Source organism: Mugil cephalus, chromosome 15 (assembly GCF_022458985.1).
Source record: "Mugil cephalus isolate CIBA_MC_2020 chromosome 15, CIBA_Mcephalus_1.1, whole genome shotgun sequence".
Taxonomy (NCBI): domain Eukaryota; kingdom Metazoa; phylum Chordata; class Actinopteri; order Mugiliformes; family Mugilidae; genus Mugil; species Mugil cephalus.
In genome coordinates, this window is record NC_061784.1 from 16916690 (window position 1) to 16931276 (window position 14587).

Here is a 14587-nt window from a genome sequence, read left to right on the forward strand (position 1 = left end):
TTTCGAAGGAAGACCTTCACTGTATTATAAATGCTTACTTAATGGGGTCTTGTACACGCTGGGTTTGATTTGAAGATGACTTCATCGGATGTGTAGCCTGGAAGACAGACTTCCCCTACCCACAAATTTATTGTGGCAAAAAGTTGGTCTGGAGTCACTCCAGTGGGAACAAATTATGCTCCGGAAAAGATCTGCCGGGTCAATCAAATAATTTCGTTGCATGTTTTAGCTGATTATCTACTAAGTTATATGCGTCATCTCAGCACCACAGAGTTGAATTTGTTTGTATCAAAATGGCTCTGGTTGATTGTTGGACCAATCCAACTGAGAAAAAGAACAGATTCTTTCTTTGAAATCCAAAATCCAAATGGTGTGTTACCAGGCTCAGATTCCGAAAGTCGTTTCTTCAGATCTGGCTTCGGAAAATTCTGTGTTTAAGAAAAGACCGAAGCCAAAAATGAATCGATTTTACCAGTGTGCATGACTTGCCAGAGTTTTTTTTCCCCCTCTGTCTCAGACATGAGCAAAGTCCCACTGACACCAACGTGCTGGTTTTGATACCACTCGTTCTGCAGTTCCCAGATATTCCAAGAGTCTCCTAATCCAACTACATTTAACTATAGTTTTAGGAGGATTGTGAAGATTTCTCTTCAACGCGAGTCATGAGCCGTAACAGCAGCTTTTTATAACCTAAGGGGGAAGGGGACCACTTTTTACTGTCATGGCAAGACTGTACAGTACCTCGCGGGTTTTAAAATGACGTCAAAGGTTTTTGCTCTGTCTTTGAGAGTTTAATTATAGTTTAGATGCTTCATTGTTGTGAACAAAGCCTCTATATTTTCTTCTGAGATCGCCAGGCACCGGCTTTTTGAAAATTAGACTCACTTGAGAGTCGGAAGTTTATTAATCTGGCACTTTTTCTTCATGTTTGATTAACATCTGAGTAAATGTACAGTTTTTCTTTTAATTTGTCTTTAGGAAGAACATATTTGAAAAAAACAAAACAGAGACATGCTTTTAAAAATGTTTCACTGTCATTTTCAGAAGAATTTTCAGCTTTATTCCCTCAATTATTCTCTCAAACCGCAATCAACTGCAAGAATTCAAATTTGATTGTTAAAAAATGATGAGCTGTCGAGGACGGACAGACATCATTCAGATGGCAAACGGCTTCAGTCTCTGGACAGAAGAAAATGACAGAGCAGTTTTATAATTGCAGTATTTAGCATGGTATTATCTTACCTCAGCATTAGATCTTTTTGTTGGATCTCTGCTATAATTATCTGGCTTAGTCATCTCTTCTAGTAGAATGTGACTATATTGTTTGTATTAATTACAGAGCACTGTGAGCTGAAACAAAGCGCTGCTGGAGTTACTTGAAAACCAAGCTGTTATAGTTGGAACTGTTCTGTGAGGACTTTTTAAATTTATTTAATTATGTATTTATTTATTTTTTGGAGTCGGTAATGAGGAATGCTTGGTTCTGATGTTTGTCACTGCGCTGCGTTTGCACATGCAGGAAATAAATCAGCTCGACATCCGCAAACCAGCAGCTGCAGTTTCAGGTTTGTTATCTGCTCTGTGATATTCCCCCAGCTTCTCATATTCTAATTTCCAGGGCTTTGCATTAAAAAGTCCATCCCTGGCAGGTTCGCTCTCCCCGCCTGGCTTTGCAGCTGTACGCCTCTGTAATGCTGTCGAGAAAACCTCAAAGCCTCTCTGCTGGTGAAGATGAGCACCGGAGATATAAAAGTGTCTGCGATGAGTGATAAGATTTCTGCTTTGCGTTCCGACGGGGGAAGTCTTGTTTGTCACTCGAGAGTTTGCTGCCTATAGCAAAGAAAGTGTTACAGCGGCGGGGAAATTTGTAAGTGGTTATTGAGGTTAGGAAAAACTGGTTAGATGAAAGGCCCCGGAGCAGCATGTGGTGGAAAACCGACTTACTGAGGAAACAATTTAGCAGGTTCATGTCCAGTTCCACATTTTCTCCATAGGGATGCTCAGTATTCATGATATATTAGTGTAAATAGCCTCAGCGTTCATATTCATCCACAGGACATAGGTTGGTTCCCGCTAGGCAGGTAGTCTACAGCACAGATGTATGCCCACAGTGCACTTGTTTTTTTGGCGGCTTCTCGAGCTGCTGCTGAATAGAGCGCTGTTGGCTAATACCTGCACACTCTGATGTGTTTGCCAGTTTAAGAGGTGTAATAATTAGCAGCACACCGTGCTGTGAAGAACATTTGATCCAATCTGTGCACAGTGTAAAAACGAAATCCAGTACAGCTTCTGTTCGGTCCGTACAGAGAAATCAAGGCAGTACAGAGAGACGAAGTCCAGGTGCTGCCAGTGAAACCGGAAAAGCGATGTCTGGCAGTGAATGGCGAGAGACCAACAAATGCAACTCAAGGGAGTCACATTTGGAAACAGAAATCAAAAACCAAAGAAGGGAACAGGACTTTTTGAGTAAGTCATTTAGAACTGAAGAACCCACTTGTGGCCATCGTGACAGCCATGTTGTTCTTGATTACGTACAGTTTGCGAGACTAGAGATGTTCAGAATGATCTGTTAAATTGGCAAACATTGTGTGTACTTTATGGTGCAGAACATGATAAAATTCTTTCTTTTTTTGTTGACAACACAGCAACCTAATGGTCTGGAGGCCGGTCAGAACGTCCTCCCCTCCCACAACATCTTTAAGGGGCAATAGTTGATCTGGAGTCTCTCCATTGGGAAGTGATCATGCCCTCTTGGAGAAATTCCGTATGCCTGTGTATGCATACATGGATAGACAGTTCTACAGTAAATAGGGCTCAAAATAATGGTCTTGTACACCAAGTACATCATATGCGATGTGGTTTAGGTCAGTGCGACCTGTACATCAGAACAACAAGAAGGAATTTCCAGGCACAGAACCAAATTTGACAAAAACAGGAAAACACAAGTCTATTGCCAAGAACAAGGTTGAGTAACCAAAAGAACACACACGCACAAACTTGTCATTTATCGCACACATCCATGGCTCAACTCAGGACTGTATAAACTGTTGTTGTCGTTGGTTGTTCCACGGTGACAAACTGTGAAATCCCAAGTCTGATAATGTCGGGCAACGTCACTGGTTGAGAGACAGACAGGAAGTAGTGGGATGAGAGAGACTGAATAACAAGCAGCCAATGGAGCACTCTGGAATTGAACACGTGCCCCTTTAATTGAGGACTGGAGCTTCAATTAAAGGGGCACCTGCTCAGTTATGTTAGCGATATGTGCTGTAGCTATTGCGGTGGATTGGGACAACGTTAACTTGGTTTGGCACATTGTTGAGATGCAAAAGCAAGAGGATTGAAAACCCTTTTCGTCTCTTAATGGTCCTAAAAACACTTTAGAGTGTTTCTCATTAACTCCATTCACACACACGCCCAGCTGCAAGGCGCTCGCCCGCCACTGGGAGCTACTTGGGGTTGATGATGATCAAACCACCGCCCCTGCTATTAAAGGACAACCTGCTGCACCACCTGATTCAGTCCAGCTCGATAACATTGTCCTCAACATATATCACAAAAAGACAGTGTGCTTCCCCCTTTGTCGACATCCTCTACAGTGTTTCCTGTGTCATCTTTAATGCATACACGCATATAGAAACACGCCCGCACTGCTCCCAGCGCACGCCTACACACCAGCAGCATCTTTAAACGCGTCAGCTCTCGACGACGTGTGCTGTCATGTGTTGAGTTTGCCCTCCTCCAGCACCCACACACATCAGTTTCCCGAAGGAGCAGCGGTTTATATCATGGTTCCGCGCCCCCGAGATTGCAGAATGACCCTCTTGTAACGAACATCCGCGTTCTTCCCATGCAGCCCTCGTGTGCAGGTTATTAAAATTGTATTTCGTTGTCGAGATTTAAAGTGATTGAAGTGTAAAATTTAGCTCCATACAGTCATTACGCCGCGAAAAGATTCCAGTTTGGTGACTTCTCTGCCTGTGGGAACGCTCTCTTCAAATGTCTTCAATAAATACTCTTTAAGAGGGTCATTAAAAGAAAATTAAAGACTTGGGAGCTGTGATGTGATTTAATCCTGGTGTGCATATTTTATTTATTAACAGCAGCCAGTTAGATTAAATTACAGCATGTGACAAGGCGGTCGACATGATTTCTGTGTCATAAATGGGTCATGAGGATTTGCCCAGTGGAGAACAATCCAAGCTCTGGAGCGCACGATCGAGATGAGCTGCAAAACAGGAGACAACTGAACTGTAATGAGAGCAACGACTATGCAAAAACTAATATATATGTAATGAGCAAGAGGATTCTGTTGACTGATTCTGTGTGTGTAGCAGATTCCATGCACTTTTGCTGAGATGGAGAGTGTCTACGACAATCGGGCATAACATTATGACCACCTTCCTAATATTGTGCCTCGAAAATGGTTCATCAGAGAATGGACATGGGCCTTCTGAGGGTGACCTGTGGTGTCTGGTAATAGGATATTTTTAGCAGGGGGCCTTAGTTTGAGGGGAGGGGCCTCTGTGGATCATACATTAGTTTGGGATCTAGTGAATTTGGAGTCCTGGTCAACACCTTGTGCTTGTTCTTCATATTTTTTTGAGTTGTTCCTAAAACATTTGTGTGTGTGTGTCTGTGTCAGGCTGCTGCCATCAAGGAGGGGTGGGGTGGGGGTGCCAGGTCTGACCTAGGTGGGTAGTTTGAGTAACATCCACATGAACGAATGCCAGGTCCAAAAGTTTCCCAGCAGAACATTCACATCCCCTTCTCCTGTCAGTGGTCTTAATGCTGTGGCTGATCGGCGTAAGTCTCTCACAGCTCCAGCATGTGATCGTACTTTCTTTCAAACTCTGCTGAAAAGCAAAAGAAAGCAGGCGACAAAATCCCAGTGGTGGCGTTGGGAGTCTCTGCGGCATTGATGCCCGACTGATCACAGAGTGTCGTGGCTGTTTCAGGCTCCGGGACAAAATGGGACGACTCCAAGGAGATCTAAGAGGCAGCCCATAAATCTGGCTCGGAATGTGTTGACCAAAAAGCTCTCCTGTTTTGCAGTCCGTCAGCCAACTCCGAGTCTAATAGGTGTTGCCATGGCAGAAGGCTTCTGTGTGGAATGAGTAAGTAATAGCGCTGTGTTTGCTGAAGTGGCTCACACTGGCTCTCTACTCTGCCTCCGTGCAGCAGCAGCAGCAGCAGCAGCAACAGCAACAGCAGGGCTCGCAGAAATTCTGAGAATCTGGGCGTTTGTTATTCCTGCTCACGGCTGTACGGCTTTTCCATTTGCGTTGCTCTTTCATTAATCAGCATTAATACTGTTCCACAGGGAGCCCGACTCGTGCGGCGCTCCCGTGGGTAGCGCTTCATCCCCTCTCATTTGCCGGAGCAAAAGAAAAGGACCGCCTGATTAAAAACACTGCTTCTGCACAATACGTAAGCTGACTCAAAAGATGATGATGAATATGTAGTGGCTTTTAAAAGCTGCTGGTGAGTAGTGGTAACACATATAAATACAAGTATTACTCATCGGGGGTTCATTCCCAGCAGGAAATGCGCTGGCAGTGGTTATGCACCTACAGTGATGTGTAATTATCATCTTTTATGATCAGTATTTTTACAAGCTACAGTAATCAAGTAGCAACTGGGTCACCTCGTTCAGCGAGTGTCTGAGGGTGTTACGTGTTCCCCTTTTCAACTCGCATCAAAGGCAACGCGCTTGATCGGGACGGTTTCTTAAACGTTACATATTTCTGTTTCATCTCCCCTCAATACGCTGTATCAGATAATTACCGTATTTTCTCAAATGTGGTGGGATTTGATGAAAGAACTAAATAGGAGCTGCAATAACAAGGAACAATACGAAGACATTCACTCCATTTCATGTGGAGGATTTCCACCAGGCGTGGCGTGTTTGGAGACTAGAGGAGCTTTCTTAAGGTGCAGTAATTATGGGTTTAGTCAAGATTGCAGCAGGCGTCATGTGCTCATCAGCCGTAATTACTTCCACCTAAAAAGTTACTAGCCAACAAGAAAGTAAGTGAAGTGTCTTATTTTTCTTTTACTGCGTTATGTGAGAATGCATTTTCTGCAAGTCGTCTAAATTATCGACGAAATGAACTTCTGGTTACAGTTTTGTTTTTGGAGTTTTTATCTTTTGTTTTCATCAGAGATTGGAACGTCATGCCGTGAGAAAACAAATAGAGGACACCTGAGATGGCTTCATGTGCTGATTTCCCTTTCAGTTGTGTTAATTTTGCATCCATAGCAACCCAAAGAGACTCAAGAACCCAGTGCATGAAACCCCGGGAGATGGTGGCAATGAAACGAGAAGAAACCTTGACCCCTGTGCTTAAGCTCAGCCGGGTTGCACTGCTGCCGGATCGTGCGGTTTTAAATTTAATTTTGGGCAGGTGAACAAAATTTGGGTTGGTCTGGGATCAGTTTTTGTAATGCTGATTTGAAAACCAGAATATACTCCCCTGTCTGTGTGTGGTTGGGTGGCCTTACTTGAGATGCTCAAGGTAAGAGAATGGGGAATCTATCTATTGAATTTCCTTTCAAAGTGATGTGCTCCATCAGCCAGTTGGTGGACTGAATAATATTATGAATGACTTCGTAGTAGCTGGATGAGTAATTGTGGTGGTTAGCTTCCACGGTTCGTTGCTTTATGGTTTCTTTGCTGCATTGCACCTCGATGGTTAGTATACTGGACAAAACGACTTGATGCTTTGGGCAAAACATCAGCTGCACCTGGTTGTACCCACTAGTCTATTAGTCAAATTTACTCCTGTGCCGCAGGAAGTCAACTAGTCAGTGATCACGTGACATTAAAATACAACAACTGCAACATCTGCAGTGAAAACTCATCTGAAAAGACATCCACTTAAGCTAACAGAGAAACAATCCAAGTCCTCTGGACAGCTGTTGATTAACAGGCTTCACCTGAGGTAACACATCAAATTTGTGCTCGTGAATTCCGTTGTCTAAAGTTATTAAACCTTTAGCTGCTATACACGGAAAAGGATTCAGAGATATACAGCTATTTTTTTTTAAATCCTGGCAACATTGTCCTCTCTTACAACTACTATTAAAAGCTATTGGCAGTGCTGATTTATATAGACAGTACATGTCTGCAGTGCATAGTATTGATAAGCTCATATGTTCATGTTCAGATCTGTTGTGTTCCATTAGTTGATATTGTTGCTGTGGTTGGGGAGCATGTTGCTTTGTCCTTGATGTCAGTGAATGCACCATGCGGGAGTTGCGAGGGCAGCATATTAGAAGTGTCAGGCTGACAGTGTTTATGGTGTTGACGTGGGCTACAGCCGGCAGTAGCCCGTGTTCAAGCTTCAATTATCTTGCAGAAATGCCTCCGCAGGTTCTTTTGTGTGCGACGCTACAATATATGTTCAGGTAGAGAACATAGATTTCATTGTTGTAAAGCTTTACTTTCTACTGTGTCTTTATGTGTGACTAGTCGACGTCAACTAGGTTAGCTCAGTCCTAAGTGTTTCAGCCTATATTTCTTCAGCGAGCAGTCACTGTTTAAGTGAGAGCAAATGTGATTATCCACAGTATTGATCATTTGTTCGAATGCTCAAAACTGCTATTCACATGCCACTATCATGCAGCCTGACAGTCAGCTTTCTCCCTCTAACCTTTCACTGCCGGCAAGCCAGTTATGTCATAAAAGCAGGCACTCTGTGCAGTAGAAAGGTTCAATTATTTCGGAGTGGTCTATTGGTAGTCTATATGACAAGAGAAAAATGACACAGGAAAGTGCTAAAACAACAACAATGTTTTTTTTTTTTTTGTCCTTTCAAGGCTGCTCTAAGCGATTGCACAGGCTTGACCCTGGCTTTTGTGGAGGTGGGTCAATGAAAAACAAGGACACATGCACGTAGTTTAGAAGCTGCAATTGTGTTTTACCAGAACAGGGAATTGCAGGGAGGGTTGGGTGTAGTGACGCAGACCTTGCTTAGATATACAGTACGCGAAAGCCGACTTTTGAGCCGCGGTCAGGCCGTGAACCGTGGCGTCAGATCTGGAGGCGTTGATACGCACAGTTTTGAAAGGAAAACAGGCTATGAGTTTCAATTCATGTTTGAAGTAGGTTCAGCTGGTGAAAGAGTACACCATTTAATTGTAATGACTGTATTTAGTCTACGTTCAACGCCAGTCAAGCTGAAAAATAAAGAAAAGTTGGTGATGACATTAAAGCCCTCGCTCTGTCTTGGCCTCGTGCCTCTTCTGGTTAAAGTGGGGCGAACAGCTTCAGCTGAAAGTCAATTGTTTTCACCAATCACGGCTGAGTGGTCGCCGCTCTGAGTGCAGGTTAGCGTGGCAAATGGAAATACCTCGGCGGGTCTCAGGAATTTTTATCTGCCGTAGGAAGAAATGGAACGATCGGAAAGATGCACCAGGGGCCCCAGACCATCAGTCAAATGCAAATGAGAGGAGAAGAAGAAGAAGAAGAAGAAATATGATTTAGGCTTACAGGGAAGAGCTGTTTGTCAGAGTGAAGATCCGATGATCTCATAGAAGGAAGAGAAAAAACAACTGTGGCTTCCTGTAAACACGGATAAATCATTAAGATCCCCAGAGGTTTACCTTCAGGAGAGCAGCAACTGGCACTTTTAAAAAGCCAGCGATAACCCTCTGGACATTAGTGTGTGCCACTCTCTGTAAAACTATCATTCAGTGTTAAGAATCAAAACTAATTTGTGTCTGCGAGCGCAACTTCTGAGCTGACATTAATTCCAGAACGACTGGTCTTTAATGTGCAAAGCAGACAAACAAAAGCCACATACGTTAATAATTCATCTCTGTCTTCTGTTTCATGAAAATGAGACCCCCGGATCGATAATCTCCATTAGCTGTGTGTCTATGCATGAGCTGGTCTTCTCCTTTCGGGGGTGCCTCGGCGGTCAGATAACCGAAATCAAAATGATGCAGGGGAAGGAGAAAAAAAAGAAAAAAGGAGTAGTGCTTTTGTTTTTTTTCTCTCTGCTAGTTGAAATTCCGGCAGCGGACACCTTAATAGCACATCTCTGTAAAGTCACAGAGGAGGCCGCCCGCCATCCAGCGATGGTTTGTCATCCAGCTGAGTTTGTGACTGCTTTGCCTGCTCTGCTCTCGGGTTGAAATGGTTTCATCTAAATGGCCAATTTGGAATCATCAATAAACCTAACGAGCATGTCTTTGGACGGTGGGAGGAAGCCGGAGTACCCGGAGAGAACCCACGCAGACGCAGGGAGAACATTGAAACTCCACATAGCAAGTCAGAACATCCTTGCTGTGAGCTGTGAGCCGTCAGCACTAACCACCACAGCACTGCGCCGCCCCCATTATCTATATCAACAAATATAATGTAGGACAGGTAGGAAAGACAAATAAATCAAAGACTGACCTTTCTTCTTAAAGAAATGGAAAGAGTAATCGATGCATGTCTTAGAAGCCTTATATTGCGTGACATCCATCTTATGCATCTACTTCTATTTCTTAAAGCTCAGTTACTGTATTTTCTAATGTCTCCATCTTTTTCGGTGCCTTCGAGGTGTACAAGTAGGCGCGTCGCCGAGCAGATGGTTTTGGATGTGTTTTTGGGTGGATGCAGCATAATGTGTGTGAAGATGCTGCAGATGTTTTGCATTTCTGCGAACATGGAGAGTCTCTGCAGACACTGCAAGTATGCGGATGTAAACACGCGTGGGTGCGTGGCCTGGTTGTCGTGTTCGTGCGAGTGTTCAGGTTTGCGAGCGGGAGCCTACGTGCATTACATTTACTGTTATTAACCTCCATATGGGATGTGTGCATTCATTTTAAAGATGAGGGAAAAGTGATTTGAATATACACTGAGATAAACAACATTTATCATGAGTTAAGCCTTCCACGTAGCATTAAAACACCACGGTGCATTTCACATTCTGGCTTTAGAACGCTGACATTTCGTTCCCGCCTTCAAACAGTCCCCCTGCTGAAGTGTCCTTGAGCAAAAAGGATGTGAATCCAATTCAGCGCGAGGTCTCCCGCCCCGTTGCTAACCTTGACCTACCTGTGCGAGCGTTCTCTCTGAGGAGCCAAGAAGAGCAAAAGAAAGAGGATTTAAACTTCGACTCAGTCAAAGTATCGTAGCTGGAAGAAAATGATTGAATTTGTTATTGAAAGGAAATGCAAATGCCGTTAGGTGCGAAGTGTTAAAGCATGTGAGGAGAATGCAGAGGAATCCAGATGTTAGCTGTTAATGATACCACATAAATGGCCAGTGTGTCCAGTATGAAGCTTTGTGGGTCTGATTTTATAGAAAGTGTTGGTAGCCTGAAGTATTTCTAGACGCCTGCTCTCATGTATCATTGCACTGTCACCTTCATTCATCTCTATTATTGATTCATCTGTGGAATTGCTTTTGCCATGACGCAATATAAGGAGGTGGTCCGCTGCACAGAGAGGGCGTTCACCTCTGACCCCGCACATAAATCTTCCCTTCTAATAAAATTGACTCGTCCCATTCTTTTTTCCTCTCCCTCACCCCCCGTGCTTTTTTTTTTTTCCTGTAGGGTCAAAGCGAAAAAAGGAGTGAACCTGCTGCAGACCAAGTCGAAGAACGCCCAGTGGAAGGTGGACTGGGAGGTGCAGTCCGGCGCCAAGCATTCCATCACCACCATCGATGTGAACAAGAACAAAGCAGTGAAGCAGGGGTAAGTCAACAGCCCCGGGCCTAAACACACAGCGTCTGTCTAACCAACCGCTGCAGCTGCAGCTGCTGATTCCCTGCTCCTGCTGCACAAAGACAAAAATATTTGTCTTCCTTAACAATGCTCAAAATGCCTCCGAAAAAAGGTTTGCTTTGAAAAAAAAAAAGAAAAAAAAACGTAATAATAAGTCATCCACTGATTAAAGACAGATTTTAAAAGCCTACTCCTCTCTTTGTAAATGCACCAGGAACATGAAAACCACCTTTGTCCCACAGTAGTCACTGAAGCCCCCTGGGCTTTGCGGTACAAAAGAACGGAGATGTTATCTGCTCGGTCTCGCTGCTTCTGCTGTTCGTTTAGTTTACATGGAGGTGGACGGTTTCGCTCGGTGGCATTAACATACCTCTGAGATGAGATCTTGTCTGAGAGCAGTAATTATGCCAAGTTCGTCAGAGGAGCGGAGTCGCCGTCCAGCAGTGACTGATGGAGCGGTAATGGACTCTGGTCTCGTTGGTTTCTATGGCAAATGCAACTTTGTGGTAACGGTGAAACTAGAGTTGCTAAGTGATTTGCAAGCTTAATGCAGTCTGAATGGCGTGCGGCCTATTGATGCATTTGTTATCCTGCTTTTACGGTAAAAAAAAGAAAAACGGGGAAAAACAGAGGTAAATGAAGATACATATGTAAAGTATGATCTCATCTAACACAATCTTTACTTTCTACAGAAAGTAAAGAGTAACCAGGATGAAATTTGAGGAATTGCTCCTGGATTTCTAAAACTATCGTTGATAAATACTTATATTTAACCGGAATAAAACTCTCCTTCTAGATGATACTGGGGGTTAAATCAGACAATATATTTACTTTGTTGTTGTGTAGCGATTTGGGCGAACTCACCCTTTAAACAGGTGCTCGCCGATTAACACAGCGAACATTCACCACATTTTGTTCACAGTTTGCCCTGCCCCTGAGCTAATTCCGCTGAGAGACAAGCAACTAAAAATTAGCAACCATAAATCACAACACACGATGCGTTCAATTCATTAGGAAGTGAAGCAAGAGGGGGGTTTGGCTGGAGACATAAGCAACTGCTGGTCTACATACCGGCCTCCCTGCTGATGCCCTTATGGCCGGGGAGGAAGAGAACAGAGGAGAAGAGAACAAAGAGTGGCCTTACCTGAGAGAGAAGTGCACCGTTCCTCCCTTATTTACTTCTTGGCGCCTTAGTGTCAGCCTTTCTATATTTAGTGACCCATGTCATGTAATCTTTGCCACCCTGTCACCATGTGGGAGATGTCCAGTAGGGGGTCAAGCATGGATAGAGAAACAACGTGTCACACTGCATTTTGTCAAAAACCTAGTCAATTGTGTGACCACCTAAAGCAAAACAAGAGTGGAGGCACACTAAATTCCTGTTTCGATGCTTCATTCCCAACAAATTGATTAAACATTAAATCTATTTTTCTGTCTAGATTGTCCTTTGGGGGGAAAAAAAAGCTAAATAACTTTTTGTGAAATTGGGTCTATTTGAAAGTCTGTATGAGGATTTTAGTTGTGCAAAAAGAAAAAACGAGTTTCAAAGAACAGTTAATCCCATTATAGCATTGCTTGTGTATTTTATTTCTGTTTTAAGTGAAAAAAAAATATTTCAAGGTCTTCCTTTTAAGGCTGTGACACACCAAGCTGATGGTCGGCGGTTTGACAAGTTGTCTGTGGTGAGAGTCTGGCGCTTTTGTGATGAGTTTCACAAATGCTGAGGCACTAGTTGGACCCCTGTTGCTTTCCAGTGACTGGCTGAAATTGCCGGAATGAATCGAAATCTGATCGGTGGATCAGTTAACGCAGGGGAGGAGGAACGGAAGTTACAGAAATGAACAAAACAAGACTAAACTTTCATTTAAATCTCTTCTGAATATTAAAATCACACAGTCATCTAGAAGGAATAAACTGCAGACCAAGTGATCACCTTGATTCATGAGAGGCCAGAGGCTGTGGTCCTTCCTAGCTTATCAGCCAATAGTAGCTCTTCTTGTTACATCAAGTTAAATGACTAATACAAAGCACTGCCACCTGCTGGTACGAAGAGTTGTTTCCTTCCTCATGCAGGTGTAGAAACAAAGACTGTAAAAAGACGGACGACTGAACTGTTCCTCAAAACTGAAGATAAAGCAAGTAGAGCTCCCCCTGGTGACTGGCTGCAGTATAGGTCAACAAACCTCCTCCATGTTTGTGGATGGGATTTGGGCCAAATGAAAAATACTAAAACACACATCATATAAATGTTTAATGGTTTGAAGGATGGTTTCTGCCATTAAATTAGTTGATATAATGCTGATGCATAATTAAGTGTCCATTTTTCTGAGTTATTTTACGCTACAGAAACGGGATGTGGCTTCAAGTAGCCATGCCAACCACTCGATAAAGCAGTCCCGTACGACTGTGTCATTTTCCACTCTGAGATCGTACTGCGCAGACTATACTGGAGCATTCAAAATCGTAATAATCGTCATAATGTTTAGGTTACTTATAGAACACAACAGCGAAATATAGTAATGTTTGCCACATAGTCACTCCCTAATCCCCATCTGAAAATAGTATTGTGCATAATAATTAAAAAGATCCCAAATATATATTTTGTTCAGACATGTCTTACATGTATTTCAACAGCTCAAAATGGCTTTGGGAATATTTTAATATCACACTTTTACATCCTCAGCGGGATTTATTTTTATTTATTTATTTATTCATTTTTATTCTGCTTTGTTTTCTAAAATACATTTGACCTTATTTTCTTGTTTGGAGTTGATGAGCTCATCACTGAAGGTAGTTGGAAAATTTCCTTCTCACATTTTAAGTGAGAAACTATGTGCAACAGCCTTTACTTAACAGACTTTACACAAATGAACCCAAAAAATGCACAAATTCTCAAGACAATTCTTTCCCTAATCACCCAATTAAATGCAGCAAGAAAGCGAGAATTCAAATAAGCTTTCTAAGTTCAATAATAATTGTCCCTATATCTTCTTGGTGGCATTTAAGAAGTGAATGGTTCTCTATTCAAATGTGCTTCATCCCCATCTACCCCAGATGAACACAAACACACCAACATCATTTTGCATCTCGTTAGTGAACATATCTGAGCTCCAGTTTTGTTTGAGCATCTGGTTTTGTTCACTCAAAATGGCCTGAGACTGAGGAAATGAGGTGACAATGCTCTCCCTTCAGGGTGTATCTTTGATCTTTTCATTACTCTCTTTATTATTCTCTGCTTTCCTTAGATTTAGTCTTCCATCAGGTCATATTCAAGTCAACACTGGAATTATTTAGCATACTGTATACATTTTTTTTTTCTTTTTCTTTTTTTTTTCTGTGACACAGAACAGTCTCGTTCTAGCAGCAGCTCGCTGATAACACCACATGAACCGATGCATTATTGATCATGGTCAACGGCTTTTAAATGAATAATGTTCGTGAAAACACCGTGGCGTTACGACTGTCGCAGTCTGAACCACAGAGAAAAGTCGATCGTTTTAATAAGATGATTCTTGGCTCAATTTTTTCAGCTATGAATAATTCAAAGTCAAACAAGGGGTGAAACAAGAAAAAGACTCCAACTAGGAACTGACGAGGACTGACAAGTACTGTGTTTTCAGAGCTCCTCCGTCTTTACTGATGTTTGCCCATTTTGAAGCTGAAAGGAAAAGGAAATGTGTTGGGGTTTTTTTTGTGTAGTAGATGTTTTCTGGGGGTTGTTTATATAAATTGGTTCCATGCTGAGGTGAAAATCATTCATTAAATACGATGTGCATTCTACTCCGTAGGTATGTTTCGTAGAAGAAGAGGGACGACCTTGTGCATTGTGTGAGAAGCATATAGTGGCTTAGTTTTAGCAGCTT

At 42.7% G+C, this 14587-nt stretch overlaps 1 protein-coding gene across 2 annotated transcripts in view; it reads left to right on the top strand.

Annotated features, from left to right (window-relative positions):
• The window catches only part of tmem132e (transmembrane protein 132E), a 381055-nt gene that overhangs the window by 305187 nt on the left and 61281 nt on the right, over positions 1–14587 (top strand). For both annotated transcript variants that reach the window (XM_047606913.1, XM_047606912.1), the window contains exon 3: positions 10554–10694. In XM_047606913.1, the coding sequence (XP_047462869.1) occupies positions 10554–10694 (141 nt within the window). The remainder of the gene's footprint in view (positions 1–10553; positions 10695–14587) is intronic.